Here is a 27,873-nt window from a genome sequence, read left to right as displayed (position 1 = left end):
ACTACGGAAAAAGTTAATCCTGGTTGAAGCAAGTTTTTTTTTTATTAATGCAAGCACATCCAGTCAAACACAGAATATCCTGCTTTATGGTACAGCTTTATATTTAGCATTTCAGCTCAGAATAGCAAAACACGGTATTTAAGGAATGTATCAAACTGAGGAGAAAAAATAAAAAGGAGCCAATGTAGATACTGCATGGTTTTCAAGTATATACTTGGACTGATTGATCGGTGAAGTGCACATTCATGTGAAAGCTCTTTTATACATTTACAGAAAGTGTTCTAAAATTGCATTTCAAATATATATTTTTTTCTTAAATTTTAAGCATCCCTTTTAAACTTCAGTTACATAAACAAAGCTGATATACAATCCCTCATATAGTGTCTGACAATGTTACTAGCTAGAACATCTCTGAAAGTGCAAAACACTGTAATAATACAGTATAAATATTCTTACTGTAATCCAGGGCTGAAGAGGTCAGTACTTCAGCACAGGAAAAATAGCAGCAGGTCATAAGAATTATTCCTTCCCCTTTTCTGGGCTGTTCTTGTTAACAGTTAATATTCTACTTCTTCCTTCCCTATGGTATAACTTGCTTTTGTTTCTCTTTGATGTCAATGCTATGGGAATAGCAAAATGTTGATTTGTCTCCCTTCCTTACCTCAACTTATTCTCCTAATTTTAAGTATTTGTCAAGGGGGAAGTGAAAGAGGGAAAGCTCTTTTTAATTATTCACCGTACTACAGGGCCAATACAGCAAATTTCTACTAAGTGATTGCAGATGCTACATGAAACAGTGGCACTGCTCTTGGTTGTAGGCACTCAAGCAGGAAGAATCTACTGAACTGGAATAAACCAGACCCTCAGTCCAGCAAGTCTTGCCCCTTCTTCAACAGAAGGCAGAATAAGATAAACACTGTCTACCTAGAACTGTTCATTTTTAAAGAAATCCTTGCAAAGGTCTTCTGCAATGCTCTGTGAGGGGGGCTGTAACCACTGTCATCTCTAGAGGGACTTGTTTTTTCTTGGTTAAAAGAAAACACAACCAAAAAACAACAAACAAACAAAAACCCCAATTAAAACCCTCAATATAATCATCTGGCTCAAGTCATTATCTTACATTCTGCCCTCAAGCCTTAAGACAACAATTACTGGAATGGGCAAGTAGGTGTTTGTGAGTAAGAATTTGTTCATTAGACAAAATAGTTTTAATCTGAGCTTTTTTTTTTTTTTTTTTTTTTAATTCAGAGATCACATGAGAAAATAAGTTCTGAACTATATATTTTCTTTCCTGGAAATGAATAGTTCGAATCTTAACATAACCTCTTCAGGAACTAATCTGGATAGCTGAATTAGGTGTAAACTCAAGGCTAAAAGGAGAAACTAGAAATGGGTTTGCAGATCACCTCTGATTTTGGTACTGACCTGGGTTCAAAGGTTTGATTAATTTCTTATGGTGTTTGCTCTTACATTTCAATGGGTTCTGGCCCAAACAGTTAATCATGGCTTACAAAAGACTAGAAAAAACTTACATCCTAAATTGGTCTCCATTGTAATTGTCTGTAAGTGCAGACTAGACTTCTCAAAGGAACCAAGGGAATTAAATGACCAATTCAGTGGTGAAGAACTCTTAAGCTTCTTTGGAAAGTTTAGCCTTAACTTCAAATTGGACATCTGAGTTTACTTCCCTTTCCCTAGCCCATGATGATTTTTTTTATTTTCCAAAAACTCTTTTTTTTTTTTTAAAAAAAAGTATTAGGCCTGTTTTGCAGAGATAATCTAGGTTAGACATCCTTCTCTTCAAACAAACAAACAAAAAAATCCCTGATTTTTCAAAAGGAAAACACAAACTATTCTGACAGCCAGAATTCAAAGGATAGTTCCCAGAAGTATTAAAACTTAGACATGTGTGCATCGTCACATGTGCACGCACACATACTCACACACAAACGCACATACCCCAGCAGTTACCCCGTCTTATCTCTTTAAATCATGTAACAAAAATAGGTTTGCTGCACCATCAGTGTTACAGGCAGGTATACTCTACTTCGTGTGCCATAATTCTCCATTTTATTTAAAAAGTACATTGTTAGCTGGTTTCGAGACATCCATATTTTTATTTCCTTTACTTCCAGTCCAGCGTAATAAGGTACACTAAACGAGATCAGTACCTTGTAAGGCACTATTTTCTGATGTAGGAGAGGAACATGCTTACTGTAGATGTCAAAGGCCTTGACTCTACAGACACTTAGTAACACTTGTGAACAGTTTGCTGATTCGAAGGAGAGTCTTCATTTCAAAGCTAGAGACGTGTTGAGTGTTCTGCAGGATACTGGTCCAATGGAGTATTTAACCCGAACACTGGCTTCAGTTGGATGTGTGTTTTAATTTTTACTCATTTTGGTGGAAGTAATAAAAAATAAAAATTTGGATGCTGATAGAATAAGATCTCCCAGGGATACCATCTCCCATGATACATTTCATCTCTGAGAACAGGGCCCTGCCCTTATATTTAAAATAAAAAACCAAAACCCTTCAGTAAGTGCCTTAAGGTTGACATGTGAAATATTTACCACATTTTATTTCATAAAAGTTACTGTATATACAAAACAGACCTCATCCAGTGAGGTCTTTCTTAGCACAGTCCAAGTCTTTCATTCATGTTGTAAAAACATGTTCATTAGGTGTGCTTCAAAGTCTGCAAATCAGATGCAAAAATCTCAGGCTCTATTAAGCAGAGTAGTCCTAAAAGATAAAGTAACAAAAAAAACAATTATCTTTTCTATCACAACAAGACGTTTTTCAGATCTGCAATAGATCTATCTTGCATCATTAGCTTTTCTTCAAGGGATAGATTTTCAACTGCTAGAAACTGGAATACATCTATGAATTCCAGTAACGATGCTCATGTTAAAAGAAATGAAACTTTAACTTGCATAACATTATCTCAGGGCCTTAGGGATGCACTCAGGCATATAACCTGTTCCTCTGTAATCCTAAACTGTTGCATGCTGAACAGTGTTGGATTTCATGGAAGGTGCATTGCACTGGTGCCATAAGTGAAAAGCTTACATGGACTTCCTTAGAAACATGGGGATCAATGAGAAATAATGTCTCATCTAGGACAATATAGTCATAATGAAGCTCGACTGCAGCTCAGGGCATGCAGGCCTCTGTTCATTCTTTATCTGGTACAGATATGTTAAATCTTAACATGATTTACGAAGGTCTGAATCTCCCTGCCTTGGCCTCAGTGTTAGAAGACATTTAATGAACTGATCTCATCAAGTGCATGGAAATGGTGCTTCCCATTCTCACAAGGAAGAGGAGTCATTGGGACTTTATCCCTTAGAGTAGGCTGACAATTAGATTATTTCTAGAAATTGTCATCCTTTTATAAGATTTGGAAGTCCATAGCCATGATGAGAGCACCTTCTTAGTATCTCTATATGTTTTCAAAGCGTGTGTGAACATTACTAAAAATGTAGATTATTTTTCCATATTTGATAGCCAAAAAAAGGATATTCTCTTTCATAGTCCCAGCAGTGATCTTGCAGCATCAACAGATCTGGCTGAAAAAGCTGTATCAAAATCTAAGCCTCACTGAATTTTTTCAGATTTGAATTTTGAAGGCAAAACAATTATATTTTGGTTTTAAGCTGAGTATGCAAATAGGACAGAAGAAGTGATGATGACATGCCTATGTGTGTTTCCAAAAAGACTTATGTTCTATGGAAACTTCATACCTGAGTGTTTTCCAGCTGTCTTTTTCCATGTGGTTTTCTGGACCTTCACTTTCAAAGGATGCAATGAACAGAGCTAGTAAATAAAATAAGAACAATCAGATACATGGGTTCTTTAACTGAAAAAAAAAAAGTCTATAATTTACAATATAGCAGGTGTAACTTAAAAAATTTAATAATGAAATTTATTCTTGTCAGAAACCAGTATGAAAATGCTAATACATACATGCACATTAATATTTTGAGCTGCATATTCTGTCTGCGTTTCAAAGAGCAGAAAGACTCATTTTAATGTTCAGTAAAGGATTTTACCTTCTTCACTATAAATGGGTGCTGTGAGTAGATAGCTCTGGATCTTCTTGTCCTTTTCAAAAGGACATTCAACCTGCTTCCATGTCAGGAAATCATGAATCTGTCTTGAAATTTCCCAGAATTTCTGCATGAATTAATTAAAAGAGGATTATTAATTTTTTTTCAAATATTAGTTCTTTTGTTTCAATTTCAGAACCTCTCAGTCTTGTTCATGCTGCTTCTTATTGTCCCTTACTCAGATTTTGTTATCCTTTCTTTTTGCTTGTTCCCTTCACCTACCCCTCTTGCTCCTAAGTCCTCATCTGTAATTAGTTACTCTCTCAAGTTTAGAATAGTATATCTCTGCTGTCCGGTCTTTTGCCTTCAATTCTTTTCATCATCAACCTTTTCTTCAAATAATAGTGCCTTGGCCTATTTTCTGTGTCGTATGTCTAAATTAGTTTGTGACTGGAACTGGACAGTAAATGGTTTTTATTTACTTTTTACACTTCCAAACTTCAATTTAAATTAAGTGTGACATACCTGATTTTTCATAAAGGCCTCTTTCAATTTAGGAAATAATCAAAATAATATATAGAAACTTTTAGATACACTTTTCTTCCTAGGATTTTAATAAATGCATAATCCTGTATATTCTGTGTGTCACCTTCCCCTTACTCAACCTTAGTAATGACAAAAAATTTTTGTCAAAAATATTTTTGACAGTCTGTGGTCTTTTGGACATGCGTGTTTATTACCTGGGGAGAGAGAATTCAGAACCTGTAGAAGCTCCCTCGAAAACCTGATAAAAACAATTTGCTGGTTGTGTGGAGCATTTATAGCAAGCTAAATGGGTGAGGTTCAGTGAGCTCACACTGGTGATTTAGGGTGAAGTAACATATTAGAATTTGATCAGATGTGATGGCTTGCTGTGCTGCCACAGAAGAGCAATCACTGGCTTTCACAGAAATTTGATTCAAATCATTTCCCCTAGATAATGATACCACTTTGTCTAGATCCCAGCAAGGCTGAAGGAACTGGTAATATAATGAGCTAGGAGTTCAAAACTGGAAAATGTTTGCAACGTACAATGTTTACCAAGCATTACAGTTTCTACAATATCAAAGTCCTACCTTGAAATTTATCTGCCCATTGGGCAAGCGGTTTGTGTGTATTTTGTGCAGAAAGTAGATATCTTTAATAAACAGGTTGAAAACTGGGATGACTATTTTCTCTCGGTTGCTGTTGGCAGTCTGAGATCGCTGTGCTGCTCCTTGCAGGGCTGTGCGGTAATTACAGAAGTTGCTGGATGGATCCATGTGATGCTGTTTTTATAGAGGGGGGGAAAAAGGCAGTCAAGTAATACATATTTCCTATAAATAGAAAGCTTTGATCTAACCATCAGAGTTCATTCTATATAAATTTGTTTGGTCCTTTTTTAAACTTTCAATATACAGTACCTTCATACTAATCAGGTTTGGATGCAGGTTTTTCTAACTTTTATCTCGTTTGAAAGGAGGATTCTGTGCTGGCTTTGCATCTCTTCCATTAAGTGCTGAAGCAAAGCAGACTGAAAGGAAATAATATCTGGGGAAAACCCCAAGATTCTTATTTGCAGTCACCTCTCTTTTTGATGACTATTTCAGTTAGGTTTTGTTTCCATGCAGATGGCCACTAGGTGGGGTACTCTAATTAGTTTTAAGGCAGCATTCACTTGAGTGGAAACTACCTTGACTTTAAAAGGGCAGAAATATGCTAGGAAAAAATAACCTGAAGAAAACTTGCATCCACTTTTCTTTGCAGAAAAGTAAAGAGTCTGAAATTCAGGAAATGCTCTTCCTAATGTTCGTGTGGTGGTGACCACTGACAGAGGTGTTTCTGTGATCTCTGATGTAGTAATTAGCAGAGGTTTGGACGAAACTATTTGGTAGACTTTTATATATAAGTCAAAACTTTATACATACCTCTAAAACATCAAATTTGGCTGTTTTGACCTTGGACCAAGTTTTCTTTAAGCGTGCTACAGGACTCAAGTTCATGCCAGCTGAATGCACAGAGAGAGGAGACAAAAAAACAACTGAGTTGAGAAAAAATATAGGGCTAATATAATTGTGTTTACAAGTCAGCACCACACATTCTAGAAGGCATTTCAGCTTGACAACCAGAAGTTGTAGCTAAAACTCACCCACCTACGCACTAATCTGTCACTGGTAGATAGTGCCCCTGTAGAAGTGTGCATGCTAAGGTGGGCAGCCAATTTAGGGCAAGCGTGAGCAAAGCCTTGCCAGTCAGGTTGTAAAATGCCCCTTGCCACCTGTGTGAAAAGGACTCACAGATAATAGCCATCATCGAGTTGAAGTTTCCAATATTGAAGCATTCTCTTGCCACATCAATGAAAAACTCCACCATTCTTGTGCGCTGCTTTTTCTTTACAACCTGGAAAAACAAACAAACAAACAGGATCTGTTAAGAGGGAAGGGGTGGTTTGAATTTTGGATAGGATGTCCAGCCAAAGGCATTGTAACAGGTTGACTGAAAAGACATTTCAAGACTTTGTCCAGCTAAGATTTATGATAATCTATGTCTGAGGGTATTTTGTTAAGATTTTAATTTTTAATGAAATAGCAGAAATATTTGGGGCTACTACCAATTAATTGTGTAGTTGTGGGGAACTGTAGCTGTGGGGGAATGTAAATTTTTGTTTATACATAAAGGCCAATGTCTTAGGGGATCTTGCATAAACAAGCTGGACACTTTCAGCAATTTCCTGTTACTGGAAAAGGAAGATAACATGACACTCTTAGCAGAAAGAATACATGTAAAACATTTAAACCTCTCAAGAAGGGGGGAAAGCATTGGACAGACTTCAGATCAGGGGTATGTAACCTAAATGTGAGAGAAAACAGTTGCCACATCCTACTTTTCTCATTTTTCTCTGTGTGCTCCTAAATGAGCTCTTGAGAGCAGGTAGTGATGATGATCAAATACACAAATTCCCATGCATGCAAACAAACATAGGATCAAGCAAGTGGTGCTGAACATCTGTTTTGCAAATTCTTTTAAAAACGGCAAAGCAGAATTAATTGCCTAGAAAAAAAATTCCCATTTGCTAGAACTGGTACACATTAATAGGACTCTAAAAAGAGAACATACGGAAAAAAAAAAAAGGGGATTTCTGGGGCAGTACACCTTCCATTTCTTTGCTTATTGACAGAAGTTACTTTAACCTCTAATAAGATTGTTCTCCTTTTTTTTTAACCTTTCTAGTAGTCCACTTTCTTTCTAGGCTTTAAAAAAGCTCATTCTTGTTTTTTCTACAATGAATATTGTATGAATATAATGAATATAAATTAAAAAGTTAATACATGATAGTGCTAATGATATCTAAATGTGGTGGAAGGACAGCTGTTTATTGGTAAAACTGCATTTAAATATGAGTATTTTTAAGAATCTTTGGATTTATTTAAAAAAAAATCCAAAATAGCTCCTAACTGACTCCACACAAGTTCTGTTTCACTGCATGACTAATGCTACTATGGAAGCTGCACAAAATTAGAGAATATATGCAAAGCCAAACATAGCCTTGAACTCTTAATCATATAAGCATGCAAATAATTTAATGCTTGAATAATGCCATTATCTTTAATTGCACTGCTAATGTTTAAATCTCTATTAGACCACTGCCTGCCTTTTGTCCTTAGGGCCAGGATCCCTTTGCTTGTCTTGTTTTCTATGAATACCTACCCGACAAATCTCTGTAGCCACCAGCATGCTGAGACAATTGAACCAATTGTCATAGGCCTCCAAGTTATAGGTTTTGGTAACATCACCTCGGCACTGCAAGAGAACAGGCCATGAGTTAAATCTATCCTGTATCGTGATAAAGTCACCATCCCAAAGGATAAAATTCCTTTTTGTGGCTTGATAAAATCTTGTTGGGTATTTTTTAAGGCATTAAAAAAACTTAGAAAATGTCAGTCTTTCTTGCACAGGGTATACTCCACATATATATATACTCCATATATATTATGGAGGTTCTTGACTTTGGTTATTTTTTGTTTCTTTTTCCCTCTGTACCCCTTTTTGTACCTTGTGATTATCCAGGGAGTCCATGTGGCTCACAATCTGCATCAGATCCTCTGGGTAAATGTTGCTCACCCTTTCCTGTGTTTGGAGAGATGAGAGATTGTTACTGTACAGACAAACAGGGAGATCAGTTAAAAAAAAATAGGAGAACATTTTGGTAACTTTTATCTTCCTACGGTGTAGATGCATGAAGTGTTTTTATAATTGTACCTAATTGGTCTTGTTCCTTACCAGAATTGGTATTTTTTTGATTGAAACACTGGAGGCTTTCAGTGAAGCCATAGCAAAATTCATATCAATGAGTATATTAATATTTAGTAAATGGAAAACAAAGTAATTCACACCAATTAGTGTCTCACCAGTTCAATGTAGGTCAGCTGCTGTGCCAAGATCAGAGGGTCACAGCACACACTCAGGATGTCCTTTTGAGTTGACTGTGGCTTGGTTTTGAGGATGGTGCCTTTGTCAGTAACAGGTTGCCGGAATTTCTCTCTGATTTCCTGGTACTGGCTCCGTGCGGAGAGGGCCATCAGGAGATTCTGTGTCATCTGGCTAATGATCTTTTTCACTGTCCCATTTTCCTAAGCAAAAGGCAGAAACAATGACTGCTAAAAACCTTTAGCTATTGCAGATACAGATCACTAGAGAATTTCTGACTGGGAAAAATAATTGTTATCCATTTTCTTTCATCTTCTCTGAGCTGATCATTCTGTGACAAATGAACTGTCCTAAATGCCCACACAACTCTGTAATGACATTGTTATGCCTGCCTGCCTTCCCAGCTCTGTTTCACTTGCTTGGCTGGTCTGGTCCCTTCCCTAGTACCCCATTTCAAAGGCATCTGTAAACAGCTGAAGGGTGGGTATAGTGAAAGGTTGAGTTGCTTGCACAAGGCTTCTTGGAACCTCTGTGTACCAAGTGCCAAAAAGCTCTTTCTCATTCAGACATACTGATGAATCCAGTCTATCTAGCCTAGGCAGAATCTAGGGAATTCACATTATGACCAGGAATATACCCCTAAGGTATCCTGGCTTGGCTTTGAGCAATTATAGCATCTAAAGATTTAGTTAGGGGCACAATAGACATCATGTTTTCGGACAACTTACAGGCCTTCCTGTTCAGCAGGTGCAGACTTTAAACACAGGACCTGTGAGGATACATACTGGTAAAGCCTCAGACACATAATCAATCTGCTCAGTGTTCTGACAACAAAGGCAAGGTGATTTTTTTTATCCTGCCATTGATTGTGTCCTATAGGCATTTCTCTAAAAGATCAACTGCAAAGAGCTAACTTGATCCCTTTCCTACTCCTCTATCTCTCCTGTTTCCGCTTTAAATAACCCAGATTCTCCAACCATGTTCTTTCTGCTGCTAGAAAAATTAATTGAACTGCAGTCCTTCCCCTTTTTATTACACAGTCCTTCTCTTGCTTTCACGCAAATTATTTCTCTTGAAGTTACCCACAAGGTTAACCTTTAGTTTACAACCCGCTGTACTGGTTCCTGCCAGTCAACTGGATACACTACAAAGAATTGCAATGAATCTGTGACCATCCAAAGAAGCCACTAATGTGCAGTGATGACTGAAATTGTGGCAGATGTGAGAGATGACGACCACCAAATACTTGTATACTGCATGTTATAATTAAGCAATAATAGTGTCAGAATGTTGCTTTACAAGCCAATAATCTGGCTCCCCAGTGAAATGAAAAGCTGAAGGCAGTGTAGCTCATCTTGAGGAGACTGGATTAGTGCTGAACAGCAGCTGGCTGGAGCCATTCCTGATACTGGGCTAAAAGTGTTCAGAAATGCCAAGGGAGCGTGGTGGTGGGAACCAAAATAAAGCACTAATTCTGATCTCTGGTATGCTGAGCTTTCTACTGTTAATCGTTTGACTTCAGCTGCTATCTGTCTGACTTACCCAAGTGTCTGGGAGGAAGAAGACTTTCTGGATATGGATTGTAGAAAGTTAAACTTGAAGATACTTGAGAGTATTGCAGATATTACTTAGAAGTGAGCAAAGAAATGCAGTGACATGAAAACTGCAGCTTACTTAAGCTACTGTGAATTTATTAGCATCTTAATACTTAGACAAATGTCAGATTTTTAGCAGTTTCCTTTCCTTACTAGTTTTACCCTAAATTTTCCTTCAACTTTGAAAAATAAGTCAATGCCTGTACAATAATTTGTCCTTCTTTGAGTTCAGACAAAGGCATTTGTACTTCCTTTGGGGTGCAACCCTGGCTGTAGCTATAGCTATTTGGTAAGCTGTCTGATATCATTAAGACAACACCTGACTGCTTTGTACGAGTCCTCAGTTGATTTTCTACCTTATATATGAAGGGGATTTGGAAAGCTTTAAAATATAAAATAACCCCCCCAAGCTTTACCATAATTCCTCAGTGAAGCATAGTATGTGTAATTTGATGTGGTAAGAAAAACTTAAGAGCAAAACCTGCTTTTTGTCAGTGTCAAATTATGTTTCCTAGGGGTCAAATGTGGCACAGCTCATCACAGATGAAACTTGACTGGTAGCCTTGTCAAGGGGATAAATATGGTGGTGCTGTAACTAATGGATGTCATCACATGCCTTGGACACCACAGCACTGAGCCATTCCATGAAGATGTGTTTTTCTCAAATGCCAATTATTCATACATAACAGAGTGGGAGGGAAGGGGAAGAGAAAGAGAGGGCACAACTTCTTTCTAGTTCAAAGTAATAGACAAATTAACTACTGAGACAGACACTAAATAAAACCTCTGCCAAGTCCCCTTTCACATTACTCTCTCTGCCAACCTCTTTGCCTTTGTCTACAAAGGGAATAGAAGGCACATTATAACCCTATTTCCTTTTCCCCTCCTACTAAGGCGCTGACATTTTCATAGTAGCATCCACGTCAACAGCTTTGCTGATGCAACAAAGCTGACATACTTGCTTTTGACAACTTGGTGACACCTAGTTGTATTGTCCTATCCCTGATTCACGCAGTGCTGTCAAACCTGTTGTTCTTCATTTTCTCTGTACTTGAGTCAACAAAAACACATAATACAATTGTCTTCCCATTTCCTGCTAATTGTTCTCAAAAATATCTTGAAGTTGTGGGTTTAAAAACAATGAGAAGCTTCTACTTCTGTATAAGTAAGCCTTCACATTCATACAATCATTTTACAATTAATTCTCTTGCAGTTCTTGATTACTTTTTCCTTCTAATGGTAGTTAGTGACTTTATCAATAAGGTAAAAGTGTAGGCTTTGTGAGTGTTGGAAAAAAACCAAAACAAACAAAAAAACCCCAAGAAACACCCTCCACTCCCTCTTGATAACTAATAATCCTTGTTTTGTTCGAATTCGCTTTAAAAGTCTTTTGTGAGGCCTAGTTTTCTTCACAGGCTAGAAACTCAAAGCTGTTAAGACTGGGGATTGAGTATCTAGCAGAGTTCAAATATAATCTTGTTTATGGAAATATTGTGCATGTCACCTGAAACACAATAATGAAACAGTTGCTCATTATTGTTAGAAGCTCCGAATGAGCTATTAAGTAATAAGCACCTTCACACTGGCCAAGAGTACACTTGGCACAAGTAGTTCACGTCCTGCAAAAGTTAGACATACAGAGTAATAACAATGTACAAAGGAAGGTACATAATTCATTATTAAAGTTAGCTATATTGAGCCGTTATAGTTCCTGTTCTTTGTTCTCTTGCACCACAGTTACTTCTCATATTGTCATGACTATTTTGTCTCTTCTTCTTACACTTGGTGATTAGACATAGAGAGTTTCTGCTAATGGACCATTAAGTCCATCAGTCAGCCCATGTCTTGTAGTTACATTGACAGCTTAGCAAATGCTGCTTTAGTCCATTTAGAAAATACTGCCTGCAGCATTGTATATAATAGGACAAACCACATATAACAGTTGGCAAATACTGCTTTAAACATAACTTTTTTTTCTTGCCCACCCCTACCTCATCACATTGTGTGATCCTGTGAGCAATCTCCTTCAGTTCTTTCATGGATTTTTCATCTTGGAAATCATAGGGGAAAGTTTCAGTCCATTCCTTCAGGAGCTGAATGATTTTGGCAGCAAAGGATTTTAGTTTTGCCTAGAAAGAAACAATGAGGTGATTACTGACCACAGACCTTTCTGAGTGCAGACTGAATTAGCTGCTGAAGGTTCACAGAAATCTAGAGACACCCTTGGAAAAATTTTGCAGTAATAGTAGGTGAAGGGGACAAAAAGAGAACATACTTAACTGTGAGCTAAGTTCCTAAATAGTATCATTTAACCTCCTTTTATGATAGCTTGGTAATGTCTATTACCAAAACATTTGAAGATATTTCAAGGTTAGTTGTATAAAGCCAGGAAGATCACAGAATAGTTCAAATGACTAATTTAACTGCAGTCTGTGGGACTTAAAGCTGATTTAGGACATCTGAGGCAGCAGCACCTTAGTGTTCGAATTCAAATTCGTATGAACCACAGCACTCTACCAAGTGTCTTCCACAAGAAACGTTCATAAAGACATTTTTGTTTTACAAACTTATCAGACTGTCCAGACTGAGCTGTATATTAAATGAATGACGGGAAAGACGTGTGTGTTCTCTCCATAATATCTAAATCAAAACAGGGTTTGAAAATAAACAGTATTGGCTTTTGCTCAAAAAGCTATCAACCACAGAAAAAACCAGGGAGAGCTCTTTTTCCAAGTATTTTTGTTACCTGTGAATCTTCTCAGGCTTTTCATCAGTTAGACCTAAATTGGATGCCAATTACTGCACTGTTATAGCGATGGAGAGCACTATCAGTAAACTGAAGGGAGAACTCTTGTAAAACTGGGAATATGAATGCTAAGAACACTTTTAACAGACAAAAGGCATCACAACTTAATTTAGGTTATATTTATCCTCCCACCCAGCTTGTGAAGCACTGAGGACAACAAGGAAGCTTTGTGTTTATCTCCCTAATTGTGCAAGCTACAGAAGTCCCACCAGACAGCAGTTCCTTCTCCCCATGCACAGCACTTTCCTCACTGTGCTGCCCATCAGCCTCTTGGGGGTGGCAGAAGGTGACTGAGCATGTGAGTGTCACTAAAGGAAATTGGTGCGTTTTCTTTTAAGACAAATAGAGAATGTCTTCCAAATACTAGTAGGAATGCCTGCCAAAACATCATCTGATCGTAGTACATCCCAGTTTATTTAATCAAAACCAAAAGTCAACTAAACTAAGTTTTGTTGTTTTGTTTTGAGGGTTTTTTTTATGTCAGTGAGAATATTAACAGTGATTGATAAGAACTTTGAAGTTAAACCATGCACCCTTGAATCTTCAATCTGACAATAACCCAGGGTTCCTTGAAAGTCTAGAGGGAATTTACTTGTGTGCATTTTTTTAATTGTTATTTTAATTTTTTATTTTCTTTTAAGACTTCCAAACTGCTTTTCCTAGCTGGTTTTACTGACAGCGCTTAATTGAGGCTGCTAGTGAGAGAAGCACAGAATGGTTGGGCAGGGAAGGCAAAAAGGAAAAGTGACTGTTCTCTTTGCCAACAGTGGGCATTCCTGCAAAGCAGTGTCTGTCAGTGCCTCTCCTGTGGAGCACAGCTTCAAGGTATTTCTCAGTGGCATGGGACAGAGTTTCAGATGACAGTTGTCTGTCCTCCAAGCTCCCATTGCCATCTGCCTTGGGGAAAAAACAATCTATACTTATTTGCTATGAAATGCATGGAGCCTGACATTAATATAATAATAATCTGTAGGTGGTGATAGACAATTAGCCAGTCAGTGCACTTCCATTCAATTAAAATTAACAGGTCATGACTACTCCACTTTTGTTTACCAAAAGCTGCTACAGAACTGTTTTTCAGTATTAATCATCCTGAATTATCCTTTCTTTTTAATTTTTGAAACTGAAAAAGGAGGAGTGGGGGCAGAAAGGTTCCAAAATCCCACCTTAGTCCATGGCAAGCATCTCCATGTTAACACTTAGTTCGTAAAGAATTTATGGGATGTCTGGACTGACTCCAGCAGTTGAAGAGGCCACATCAGTCACTGCTGATGCTTTTTTAATGCTGGTATATTTAAGGCCAAATTACCTCAACTTATACTCCATGCACAGCTTAAAATACAGTGACTTAGGAACACTGACTTCCCATCTCTTGTATCTACTCATGAGTTGTTTTGGTTTGCCTCCTTCATGATGGAAAGTCATGCATCTGTTGCAAGACAAACCGCAAACCATATTGCTCTTCAGGTCTAAAAAAGCTTTATTAGATACTTTTAATAAAGTACACTTTCTGGGAGCAACACTAAGAGACACAGGTACAGTTGTAAATGGGACTGCTGTTTCATGTGCATTCTGAACAAACCCAAAGCAAAGTGGCAGGCTTGATGCATGTGATAACCTAGATGGAAATCACACAGATCTGTGGGTGCCAGTACACAGTTTCCTTTCCGTCATGGCTGTGATAAAACCACCAACCTACTTTTTTTGTAGTCTTACTCCAGACATAAGCCTCCGTTTGTGAGGCCTGACAGAATTCTCTGGAGTCCATGGGAATACTTCTCCCATAAACATTTCTTTGAAGAGAAAAATACTTGTATTAATCTAAGTACTGTGGGTTGACCCTGTTATGCATGAGACAAGACAGGGCTGAGAAACAACTCCTAATTAGAAAGGAGGGCAGTGGCAGGAAAGGTTTAATGACAATGACCCGGTTATGAGTATTTCTTTTATTTTTGGTTTTAAAAAGGACCACTTACTGGCAACAAAACCCAGGGGAAATTATAACTTTTGAAGGGACTTAAGTATTCCAAGACAGACAAGACAAACTTAATAGAAACTAATTTCTACTTTCACTTTTTATTTCTTACTTCTTTAACTTTAGTTACAAAATATCCTCAAGCTGCAGAAATAATGCACAGCTGTTTTCATAGCTTTTTTTCCAGTCTTGTTGAATCTTTCCAATCCCCAACGCACTTACGGAGAGTTAAATTTTTTTCCTTTTCCTTCCAGTCAAGCTTAACTACTGACTTGTATATTATAATTGATGTCTTAAACTGTGAAATTATCCCCTTTTTTATGAGTAGTCAAAAGGACTCTAAGCAGGCTCCATGACATCCCAGATTTGTTTTTCTTTTTAATCCACTTTTGTCTGGACTGTATTTCTATAGGACTCTTTGGCTAACAAGTAATACCAAAACCAACAAAAAGATAAGTACTGTGGTGTGTAACCTCAAAATCTGGTTTCTTGCCACTTTTTCAGCTCACACGCTATCCAGGCAACAAGCTGGCCAGCTTCTTGTCTTAAGAGATTTGCCTAAGCACACTCTATCAGAAATGATCAGAGATGCTTTAACTGCTTTTGTCAGCTATTTCCTGCTATGCAGCCACTTAATTAGAAGGTTCTAGTAGCTGACAATGCCTTAATGGATTATGACTGTGAATACTTAACAGTGTCTTGAGTCAAGAGTTTCTATGCTGCACGTGAAATGAGCTTTTATTTGTTGCCAGACAGAAAAACAAATGTTTGCAAATGCCAGTGGCCAAACTATTTTGTAAAACATACAGGTGCTTTCAGTAGAGGGCAGTAAAGTAGTAATTTGAAAGGGATGTCAGAAGTTTATGTGGTGTTTTCCAAGAAGTTTGTGTTCAGAAGGCAGGCAAAAATTACAGCTTATATTAAGGGAGTAGGAAGGGATCAAGGGCATAGTAGAAAGAGCAATCAGAAAAACATGTAAATTAAAGCTGCCTCCCAAAAATGTTTTATTGTCATCCTGCTGTTAGTTGGTTTTCCTGTAGGCCCATTTCCAAACTGTCAGCAGAAGATGTAACAGTGTGGGTGTTTGGAATATGAGCTGCTCTATTTTGCACCCTCTTGTAAGGATGTAAAGCTATTTAATTTTTATTAGGACACCATGATTTTTTAGCACATCTCCTAAGAAGCCAGACTAATAATACTTTACAATTAGTATTGTATCTTTAAACAGCCAGGTGATTTAGTTCCCAGAGACTGCTTTCATTTGCAAATCTCTTAAGTGCATTGTCATTCACAAAAGTGTCATCTTATTTCTCATTAACTTTAAATCCAACTATTTCACAAATGTATTTTGACACACTCTACTCATAGCAGTCTTTCTCTTTACGTCTAAAGCTCTGATTTACTCATTCCATATTTCAGATGGTCTCAGCATCTTTTAGAGGTTCCTACCCCTGTTGTTTAGTTATATATTGCTGAGGAACCATCACAATTTACAGAGCAGAGTTTCAGGTTGCTCAGTCATTAATTAAGTTTGGCAGTGGGAACAGTTATCACCTCTGTGTACAAAACTGGAGGCAGTGGTTCTTGCATCTTCTTTCCCTGACCCTTCATTTCCCCAGCACCTATATGACAAGTTAAATAGCTATTTGGAGAGTAGATCAGGGGACTGACCTGGATGAAAGTTATTTTGCACCATGGTTAGTTTGTCCTGTGAAGTAATTTTGTGACATAATAAGAGGCTGCACACCAGGAATAGTATGGGAGAAGTAAGCCCTGGGTCAGTATTGCTGTCAAAAACTCTTTCTTGACAAACCACAGAGTCTACTTTTATACTCCTGATTGATAATACACTGATAATACACCAATGAGAAAACAAAATGGAACTACTGATGTGCTGAAGATTAGGAATGCGAGCATGTAACTTCTTATCAGAGAAAAATGGATGCAAAACATACCAAGGATTTGAACAATTTAGGTATTTAAATACTTGTTGATCCCAACCTGGTTTTGTTACTCTCATTTGCTTCTCTGCTTGGACTTTTCTGTACCTTCAATTCAGTCAAAAGCCCTCCAACACACACCTTGCAAGTGGTGACACTTACATGGATTTAAGTGCCAGTTTGGTTTAATTGATAGTAGTAAAACTTGTCAGCACAGGTTACCCTTTTAAATAGTGCATCTCCTAATTTTTGTGAGAGGTAGCTTTCTGATTTACTGTTACACCAACTTAAAACACCTCAACCTACAGCTGAGCACTTTATTACGATGGTGAGGGTGACTTGGAGAAAGGGAAATGGGATTCAAGAAAAACCTAAGTTGGTGACAGCTCAAAAGCACAAACCAACTTTCTGGGCAGGTTTCATGGCAGATACACACTACTGCACTGACCTGTAGCTCCTGAGCAAAGCTGTATTTGCAGCCACTGTATCTGACTGGTAAGGTAGTACATAACCTCTGCTTGTAGGTAGCAAATGAAGTAAAGGTACTTCAAGGAAAAAGACCCAAGTAAAAGTGCATCCAGGAACAAATGCCAGTTACAATTTCATTTTATTCTTCATCGGTCTATTTAGCTTTACAATGGGAAGGAAGGAGTGGAAAATAAATGGCAGTGGCATAGCTAACTGAAGGACATAATGGTCCATTTACCTTTTCTGCCTCAGTCCCCGTTTCCAGCTGCTGCTTCTGTTTAATGCAGATCTGCCCCACTTTAGCCAGGAGCTCATGTGGGTGAATGAAGACTCGTGAGCTCAATAGGAAAGTGAAGATATAAGTTCTCTGTGGAAGGAGAGAGGAAAAAAAAAAACAAAATCAACAAAACAAGTTGAAAAACTTAAGCAAAACTAATCTGTCTTCCTTGAAAAAACTGTTCTATAAACTACAAATGTAGCTTTGCTTCATTTAAAATTTTCATCACTTTTCCTGTCTCGAGAGAAATGGTTAAAAGGAAATGCTGTCGGCTTCAAGGCTGTTAACTGTGGGGTTTTCCGATTACCAAATTATTTCCCTTTAAAATGCCAAACTTAATATGCCTAATTAGTCATCGCTTACCAGAGACACAAATGAAATACGACTAATGTAGGGTGTTATGCCTCTTGAACACCACTATTTATGCTGCTTTGTTTCTTTAAGAGTTATTGTTTTTCACTGAGCTACAGAAAACTGCTTTATGTGTATTCCAAACCACAGCTGTAATTTCTTCATGTATGGGGATTTTTGTTCCTTTTCCCTACAATCAGTGATACAAGTTTTGGCTTAGATTGTGGCCTTAAGACAATAATTTAGTTTTGAGCTTGACATTACTTATTTGGGGCTTGTTTCAGAGTCTTTTGAGTATGAACACTGCTAATAAATACCAACAGTGATTACTCCTCATGAGAAATAGCCTCTCCATTTGTATTTTACAAGCTGTAAGGTGTTGTATTATCATTGTATCATACTCTGGACATATTATCCATTGTATCATACCCTGGATAGCTTAACTGAAGTGAGGATAGCTTTGTGTCCTACTCTTGCTCCAGTGTTTGAAACTGAGTTTCTGCATTTGAATGTAATTTTCTGACTAATGACAGTAGCATCTCATAAGTACTTCCATTTTTCCTTTAGGCTTTTTTAACAAAATGTGGAGTTGGGAAATTATAGGGGATCTACTCGACAATGTATTTCAATTAACCTTTGTAATATCTGGAACATGTACTGTTACTTTGACCGTGTTTCTAGAAATGTAATTTGGCCACAGCCAAGTGCATTTAAATAGTCACTGTGCATGTATATGACCTTGGACTGGGAAAGTAAATTGACAGCTAAAAACTTAGGACCAGTTGTCTAAAATATGGTATCTTGACTATTAGCTACAAAATTCGTCCACTTGCATTTTCCAAAACACACTTGTAGTTAAATAAGAACGGTATCTTTATGATATCAAAGACGTTATAAGGTTTATCTCTCTAATCGCAATAAAATGTGCTGTTAATGGAAAAATGTTTTCTCTAGTACTTCAGTGTACCCTATAACACAAATTTAGCACTATAAACCTCCAAATATCAGGAGGTGGAAAAGGATTTTTTTTTTAAACAATATAAATTAACAGAGTGTTCTGGGAGTGAGAGAAAAGTATAACAGATTAGGCATACATCTAAACATATAACTCTATCCTGAGCTTCTGGAGGAAGCTAATGAAAGAATAGAATGGAGTGTGATACAGCAGGGGCATTTAAAATGCTCATTCTGATTTGAACATCTTATTGGTGATGGGCTTCATGTATTAAATTAGAAGTAGCATTGATTCTGTACAATCAAACCCAGAGTTAAAACCTAGTCTTTGCCTTGTCTGTTGTTTAGGAAGAGAGGAAGAGAGAAGGAAAAGGGTTAACTGGATGGACAATTTCAGTCAGGCTCTTCAGTGCTTCCACTGATGCCTAGAGAAGATGGACTGCTGTTAGATGAGGCCATCTAACAATCAGGCTCTTGGTGACTTTGATCAGATGGCCAGTGCAGTGACAGGACTTGGTATCACAACCTCCCTTCTTGATGACATGACTGCAAACATTCTACACACGTGTACATTAGGAAATCTAAGAAATCAGGCTTCTGTTTCGTATTTTATGTCTCTCCAGAATTCCGGAGTTTATTTTTACGTTTACAGTGACACAACCTTGAAGGTCATCAATTCTAAAAAGCAATTCAATGCAGCTCTTGCGCCCACATTTGGAAACAGTTAATGACATTGTGCTGGCTTTGAAGAATTTTATAATGTATGGCACTGTATGTGTTGTGTTGCGGCCACTAAAATTAGGCTGAAAAACTAACCTGATTCACAAAAGGGGACTTGGTTGTGTTGTGGGACAACATATAAGGTCTTTTATTCTTAAGTGTATGAGAGTGATTTCTAAACTGGTACACTCCCTATTCAGAACAAAAGCAAGGGATAGAAAAGTGAAGGTTGTGAGATTTGGGATGGGGGAGGGTATGTTTGTGTTAAACTATTCCTAGTTATCCTCTGTTATTTTTTGTAGCTAGTTTATGTATCCATTGCTATCAGTGGTGTCCCTGAACTTAAAACTGTGAGTCTGGACTATCTGGGACAGGAATTCAGCTGGTTGGGTGTGTCAGCTGTCACTGGGTTGCATGAAAATGTTTGTACTGAAAACTTGAAGCAGCCCTCATTTTTACTATAATTTTGCACTTGAGAGATGAGGGGAAAAAAGAAACAAACAAAAAAATCTTTGAACTTTCATCCTCTCCCCACATTCTTGTTTGGGGCATTTAGAGGCCTGTCTCAAAGGTGCCTGTATGTGTAAGTAGCAGAGAACCACAATTTAAGCCACAGTGCCCTGGCAGTGACCTTTGCTCTGATAAGCTGGAACACATTCTTTTAAGTAAAGATGTAATTTTGCTTCTCATACTAATTCTAGAGTCAGTCTCCTTGGTGGAAGTTTGTGTAGTGTTATCCAGAGTGACTCAGAGGAAGGCCTCTCACAGTATTGCTCACCTGTTGTTATACTGCAAGAAAAGTGTGACACAGATGACCTGTGCTTTTGTTTGGTTTCTTTGATAAAGTTTTATATGATGTTCATAGAGGTGTCGAACTGGCAAGACACAGGAAGATACAGGCCATGAAAGTGCATACTTTCCATTTTAGGCTTGCTGATGTCTCTTTGTAATCAGTAAGAGCTGTACTGGACCCATGCAATGCTTTTTCACACAGCGCTGGTCTTTTAGGTTTTAGAAACAAATTATTTATTCTGGAATCCATCTGCTTTATTTTTATTCCATTTTTTAAGTCACTTAACTGGAACTAGGTTCAGTACTCTAGAAAACAAAATTGTTCCCTTTTGGTCAAGATATGCTGGTTTAGACTATACTAATGCCTAACTGAAGGGGTTTTTTTGATAGTTGTATTACTTATGGTGGCACAGATAAGGACTAACTGCAATTAAGAACCAAATTAAAAATGATAGGTCTGACAGCAGTACTAACCCCCATCTCCTTGCTTCTCTGCTAATAGCCACTCCTTATCCAATAAAGAAATTTCAGACTGAACTAAGCCATGCATTTCAGCTTAGTGGGAGGTCTCAGGGGTTAGGAACACAGTTGTTTTGGATAGTAAATATTTCATGCTAATGTCATAAACCTTATCTAGATCAAAGATTTATGTGATTTGTTATGTTATGTGATTATATTACTATACACATACAGGCTAAATGTTGTAACAGTGTAAAAACCTACCTTGTCTCATTTCTAATCATTAAGATGATGGTTTAGGGAAGGAAACTTAGCTATGAAGCTAGTTGGTTTGATAAAGAATGATTAAAAAAGCTATAAGGTTGAAAGTTAAGCTCAATTTATCCTATAAAAGTGACAGGTATTTGGGAGGAGAGCTGGAAAAAAAAATCCTTTCTGCACTTGGAATAACGTAAGTTAACACAAAAGGGGCTTGTGCTTTACAAGAGAATAAGAAGCCAGATTCCTTTAGTGCCTAAAGTTGTTGCTAAGAGATGAGCTGAATTATATTTAAAAAAAAAAAAGACAGAGCGCGAGCGCACAAGACTAAAGAAGGAATTGTTACTCTCTGACCCAAGAATGCACTGATGACTTTTCGAGCAGGGGAAATAAAAAAAAATAAAATTTTTCTTTGTGCACTCACTGCTCATTCTCAAACTTCTTGTTTGTGAAATATTTTCTTGAAACATTTTCTTGCTTGGGCACAAGGGTTGCAGACTGGTACATTCCATTCCTAACCTTCCGAACTCCTGTCTCATGAGTATACATTTTTCTATGTGCTGAACAAGTCCCTGTACACAAACAAGACTCAGAAGAGCAGTACACAAATGTAGGCGCTTATCTTTCCTGTCCTCCCTTGCCTGTCTCGTGCTCTGCCAACATGGCAAATACATTTCTGTTTTGCCTCTGTAACCAGCACAGAAAGATACTTTGTGTTTGGTTTCTCCCCCGCTCCCTTTTCTTCTGTCTAGAAGGTTACTGTGATCATTAGCTTAATGTGCACACACGAAGGAATGCCATCTGAGCATTTTGCTCAGATGGACTAATCAAAACTTTGGATGAGTACTGCAACTTACAGATACGTCACTCTGAAACTAGGGTAACCTCTGCTAATGTTACCAAAACTTCTCTTGGTGCAAATTAATTGGTAATATCTTGCTGCCTTTCTTTGCATGAGTAGCCAGAGATAGGAGAGTGAGACGTGTTTATACTTTTCTCTTGAACGTACAGGATTGGCTATTCTTCTGACAGGATATCAGCCTACATTGCTATCACTAACGCTCTGTGGCCACTTCCCTAAAAATAGAAATGAGTGTGAAACGAAGCATAAACATATAACTGAGTCGAAATAGGAAACTTGGGTCTGAAGATGACTCAAATACAGCTCCTTCTTTATGTTGTTCGCATGTTATTTATCTATTTGTTTTATAATTAATCCTAAATTGGTTGATAAGGCTTAACTAAAGGTATGTGTTGTGCTGTAGAGATGAATTTGGTTTAATGCTGTTTTCCATCTCTCCTTGGAGTTTTCTTTGACTGCTTCTGTTGGATTTTCAGCTGTCAGCCTGCAGGGTGGAGTCTGTGACTGCTTGGTAATGGGAATGCTCCCTTGTGCGGGGGATGAAGGGATAGCACCATGGAAACCAGCAGCATTCCAAAATAAGTTGTAGACCCCTTAAGTAATGCTCACTTTATGGAACCATTTTCAGAGTAGCTGTATTATAAATAGATCTTATGTTACAAGTTACAATAAGGGATGTGCATTAGCAGCTACTTAAAAAAATCTTAGCTACAGTCCAGAAATCCAAGTGGCAAGTAACCCTATTCTAGTATGACATAAAAGACAAGGAACTGACTCCTTGGAAGGCTTAACTACAGTACCCTAAAACTATTCCGCTGCTATACCACACCAGCTCTACCCACTGCTTTCTTCAGCATGTCTGTTCTACAATATGTATTTGGGGTAGGGAGATTTAATGTCTAACAATAGTTATCCCTCCGAGTCTTATAAAAGATTTGGTTCTGGTAGCACAATTGTAAGTTAGCCATATTTAAATATAAGGTTTAGGATTACTTTTGAACTGGAACAGTAAATCATCCTGGTTTTGCTTTTTTAATCCTCTACTGATGATTGATGGCAATTCTGCTGCGTATACCCACTGAATTCTCATATGGGGAGTCTCCTCTTTGTGGATGGCGATTGTGAAAATGTGTGGTGTACATATGGGAGCTTGGTGGTCCTTTATTGTCATTGATATAAGACCATAATAAAAAGTTTCACACCAATTAGTCTGAGAAACACAAGGTATAGCATGGCCCACTACTATAAACATTAAGTTTGGCATACAAGTTAATAGAGATTGCAGTTTCCTGCCCCCTTGTAAGTTTTCTCAAAGTTCTGGGATATTCCTGCCATAGCTTTTGCTTTTTCAGAGCTCAAATAGAATATATGTTATATAGCCTCTCTGATTTTTGGCTACTCATTTAAGTAGTGTCTTTTTTTAATGGGTACAAGGGGTAATTTTAAGTGATAAAGTGATATCTTAATAATATCCTAGGGTCAGATTCTTATTGCATACCCTAGAGTTAGAAATAGTATTTACTTTGGGGGACTGTACTGAGGATGTTTAACTTAGTTGCAAAATCAGTTTCAGGCTTAAGAACATACATTATTACAGCTTTGGCCCATTAAAATGTCTTGAGGAAGAGATTATTTTAATTAAATTGTATTTTGGTGGCATAACTAGGATATGCATAGAAAATTAAGGGAAAAAACATTAGAGATGTTTTCAAGTCTGCTTCCCTAGGTAGGAGCTGGTTAGTAGTTAATCTTGGTTGCATTAGACCTAAAGCAGCTTAGAAGGATGAAAATTCTGTGGCTAATGCTGCTTTTAATTGGTTCTTAAGGCACCCATTTAAGTTCAACAGGGCTTTATCCTTCTAACAAGTGTTCTCATTTAAAAACAGAGAGTATCCCCACTGAGAAACATTTTTAGTGAATGAATATTGCAAGTGAAATAAATTCATCTTTGGCCTACATCTTAATCTTGAATCAGACGGAGATTTCATGAGAAAGGACCAATCCATACAGAAATAAAGGAAAATCATGGGAAGAAATCAAAAAAACTTCCAGTGGCTACTTACATCTGGATAATAGTCCATGGTGGGCACCAGGCGCTCTATCAAGGCCTCCAGGGATCCAGAAACAAGGTTCCCATCCTGATAAACGGGGTCCACACATCTCTCTCCCATGTCTGGCTGCACTTGCCCACTACAACTGGAACCAAGCATGCTGGAAAATATTGGCGTCTGGGGCATAGTTTCCTGCAGAAGCGGCAAAAGAAGGAGAGAGGGTTAAGCTTTCTTTCAGGATGTCTGATGTGTGGGTTTTACAGAGGCATACATTAAACACAATTACATATTTGACTGAAGGCAGCCTCAGCATTCAAGCTGAGTTCTGAATCCAAGCAATCACACATCTGTAAGATGGCTTTGCTGTTTGAAATGCACTTTAAACTACATCTCTAAGGCTGTAGATGCACAAGCTGTAAGAATTTTTCTCACTGTACTTGATTTCTTCTTTCTCCCAGTTTTACCCTGCTTCTTTATGCGTAAAACTATACAGAGATGAAAATACAAAATGCTTTATGAATTTCAAAGACACTGAAGTGGTGCCTTACTGAACAAACAAACACTGTGCCTTAATGTTCCTCTTTTTACTCTTTTTGAAGTCAGATCTTTGGCCAAAACACTTCACTTGTGATGATAAATCCTTCACCACTTCTGTAGCTAGATGTAATCCAGGTCTCAACACAAGTGCATCTTCTGCACATAGATATTACTGGAAACAGGAGGGGGGACGCACATCCTGTCCAAACAAAATTTGCCTTTTTTTTTTTTTTTTTAACATGTACATGAAACTATGAACTGGGTGGACCTGAATCCTGTGACATAAACTGTAATATACAACTCTAATTTAAACAGTCTCTTTGGAGATTTTTGCTTAGGAAACAAACCTGATGTCACAACACAGAAACCACACGAAGGTTTGGGGTTTCCACCTCCCTCCCCTTGGCCACAAATTGTATCACTGCACCACAGCCTTCGAGTAAACTGTAGGGTTTTGTTTATTTGTTCTGAACTGGCTACAGCTTAAATCTATGCAGAAGGCTAAACAAAACATCCTGCTACTGTATGTAAAGGTTGAAAATTCTATTCGGCATCAAAACAGTTCCCCCTGGCTGCTGAAATAGTTAAGACTGTTTAGAAGATCAAGTGAAAAGGCAGTGTTAACCCTTGAGCTGCTGTCTCCCCATCTATGAAACAAACGTGATATTGACGTACTCTGACAAGCACTTATGTAGATGAAAAGGATTAAGCCATTCCCAGCACCCTTAAACTGACAGCTGTTTCTAACCACGCTCCTGTCTTGCACATAAGTCTTCTCCTGAGCAATTTTGTAATGCAAGGCACATTTTTTTCCTTCAAACTCTCCAAATCATTCCTGTTTACAACTGGAATATGGAAAATTTTTCTGTTCCTAATCTCAGATGAATGCTAGGTGCGCTGTAAGGAAAAAATACCAATATTAACAGTACTCGGTCGTAAAGGTGACAGATTCACTTATACATCAAGCTGGTAAGCAGACCTGTTTTGTGGATTTTACCAGAAGCCCTTTCCATGTTCATATGTGATACAAATATAAGGGAAATGTAATTACCAGTAAGTTAAAATATAGCAGCTGTGTAATAGACTACTCTGAGGAGTGGAGTTCAGCTTCAGAAGTTTAGGACATTCATAAAACAAAAAATGCAGGATCTAATGTTGTATCAAAAGAAATGAAAAATCATTGTTCTCTACAAACAGGCATTAAGGTTACTCAGTATTCCACAGATTTTTATCTATTAGGTCTAAACTTTGCAGTGCTCAACAATCTGAGGAGCCACTAGAGCGTATGCTGAAGCTGCCAGCTTTGCTATCTGTGCTATGTAACTCGCTAGTAATTTGCGTTTTTCCCTTTTAAGGTCCATAGCAGTACAGCCCAAAGGCGCTTCTCAGGAGGGTCTGGCTGTGATGAGCACTTCTGGTTCATAACATGAACTGGCACAGGGTTTTTAAGGAAAGCTCACAAACAACTAAGCATCCACCGCGACAAGACGCTTTAGCGGAAAACGCACCCCGAGTTTGCCACCAAGCCTTTTAAACTCCTTTAAGGCGCTCGTTGTTGCATCATTTTGTTTCCGAAGACCCTCGTCGGGCGCCGCCAGTGCCGATCCCGGCGGGATGGCAGCGGGGGGGAGCCCAGCCCTGGCTCTTCCCGCGGGGCTGGCGGGTGCCCTGCGGTGCCAGCCCCGGGCTCCCGGGAGCAGCCGAGGGGTCGATCGGCGGGAGGGCACCGAGCGCGGCCGGGCACAGCACCCCACGCGTTCCCGGGAGCTCCCCGCGCTCCCCAGCCGGCCCCGGCTCCGCGGGCGGGAGCGCTGCGGCGGCGCCCCCGCGGCACCTGCCGCCCGCTGCGCCCTCCCCGGGGCGCTCACAGCCTTCCTTCCCTCCCCGGGGCCGGGCACCTCTGCCGCCGGTACCAGGGACACGCTCGCTGGCGGCGGGACGGGCTCCGCGGCGGGGGCAGCTCCGAGCAGAACCCACCCGGTCCCCTCGACCCCCACACCGTACCGCCCCGGGGCTCTCCCGCGCGGCCGCGCTTACCCTCATCTTCCCGGGGCCGCCTCATGCAGGGCGCGGGCAGGGCCGGCGGCCCCGCGGCTCTGACAGCTCTGCCCGCCGGGGCCGCTCCCGCCGCGCGTGACGTCAGCGCCGCCGCCGCGCGCCGTTGGCTGAGCGGGCGCGGGGCCCGTTCAAACGGGGCCGGGGCGGACCGGGGGGGGGGGGGGGGGGGGGGGGGGGGGGGGGGGGGGGGGGGGGGGGGGGGGGGGGGGGGGGGGGGGGGGGGGGAAACAGTGGGCTGGACCGCGGGCCTTTGGACATTCCATACTGCGTTTGTGTTGGCGCTTTTTTTCCCATTTTCCCCACCCCTCGGCCCCCCGCCCCACCACCTTGTTTGGTTGGTTGGTTGGTTGTTGGTTGGTTGTTTTTTTTTCCCCTCCAGAAGAACGTTCCCAAGCATCCCGACCGCGCGTTTCTTTACGCCCCGAGCACCGCGCGGGTCTCCGAGCGCTCCAGCCCCGCCGCCCCGGAGCTCCCCGTGCCCCGGCAAGGCCGAAGTGACACCGCCGCGATTGCCGCCGCCCGGCCCTCCCCGCTAATAGTTGTTTGTGTTCTTCCTTGTGCCAGAGCTGTTTCTCTTCCCAAGTTGTCTGAGCCAGTCATCTCACAGTTCTGGGCTGGTCCCAAGCCGTGCGGCTGACGCGGGACCAGCGCCTGTTGTGTCACACGCCTGCTCGGGTGCGTGTCCATGATCTGACCTCCTGTGGAAACGCTCCGTGGGCGCATCTCGCAGCCCCACAACCTCGCACCTGTGCCCTGGAGCAACTGAGAGCTGCCGTTTTAGCAGCCTTCCCCCCACGTAAACAAATATTTTCCAATCTGTTTATCATTTTGTTGGAACTGGGGCGGTCTACTATTTGCCTCGTTGTGTCCAGGCATTCATTAATTTTATTATTAACGTTATTTATTTAATTACTCTGCTTGAATATGTAGCAGAAGCCTTCTCTGGTTTCCATGGTGATTAATGTGCGAAAAGCCTTTTTGGAAGTAGGCACGACAGTCTGGGTAGGTGGGCACGGCAAAGGAATTTGGGAACACACACGCACTCGATAGTGTAAGGAACAGATTCACGCTTGCTCACTATCTGGGGACGTGCACTGTCATCCATTCTAAACACACAATAATTTTAGATGGATATGTAGCTACTCATCATCTCTACTGTTTGCTTACTAAATTCCTTCTTGGTTTCCAAATCCGAACAGACCTTTTATAGTGGCTTTCTTTTTCTTCTTCTTTTTTTTTTTTTTTTTTTTTTTTTTTTTTTTTTTTTTTTTT

The 27,873-nt window shown here is 39.4% G+C and overlaps 1 protein-coding gene across 3 annotated transcripts in view; it reads right to left on the bottom strand.

Annotated features, from left to right (window-relative positions):
- Nucleotides 1-17: 17 nt before the first annotated feature.
- RASGEF1A (RasGEF domain family member 1A) overlaps nt 18-27,873 on the bottom strand; it is a 160,307-nt gene continuing 132,451 nt past the window's right edge. For 2 of the 3 annotated variants that reach the window (XM_027894645.1, XM_027894647.1), the window contains 12 exons: nt 24,019-24,198; nt 17,521-17,649; nt 12,085-12,222; nt 8,480-8,701; nt 8,124-8,198; nt 7,779-7,871; nt 6,368-6,470; nt 5,999-6,078; nt 5,168-5,359; nt 4,056-4,179; nt 3,747-3,819; nt 18-2,745 (listed from right to left, as the gene is read on the bottom strand). In XM_027894645.1, the coding sequence (XP_027750446.1) occupies nt 2,721-2,745; nt 3,747-3,819; nt 4,056-4,179; nt 5,168-5,359; nt 5,999-6,078; nt 6,368-6,470; nt 7,779-7,871; nt 8,124-8,198; nt 8,480-8,701; nt 12,085-12,222; nt 17,521-17,649; nt 24,019-24,198 (1,434 nt within the window). In that variant the 3' untranslated portion in view covers nt 18-2,720. Of the gene's footprint in view, nt 2,746-3,746; nt 3,820-4,055; nt 4,180-5,167; nt 5,360-5,998; nt 6,079-6,367; nt 6,471-7,778; nt 7,872-8,123; nt 8,199-8,479; nt 8,702-12,084; nt 12,223-17,520; nt 17,650-24,018; nt 24,199-26,580; nt 26,666-27,873 lie in introns of those variants that run through there. The other variant, XM_027894646.1, reaches the window with a different exon arrangement.

Source organism: Empidonax traillii, unplaced genomic scaffold (assembly GCF_003031625.1).
Source record: "Empidonax traillii isolate 1590-97213 ecotype Southwest subspecies unplaced genomic scaffold, ASM303162v1 scaffold436:size495813, whole genome shotgun sequence".
Lineage (NCBI taxonomy): Eukaryota > Metazoa > Chordata > Aves > Passeriformes > Tyrannidae > Empidonax > Empidonax traillii.
This window is presented reverse-complemented; position numbering and strand designations above follow the sequence as displayed.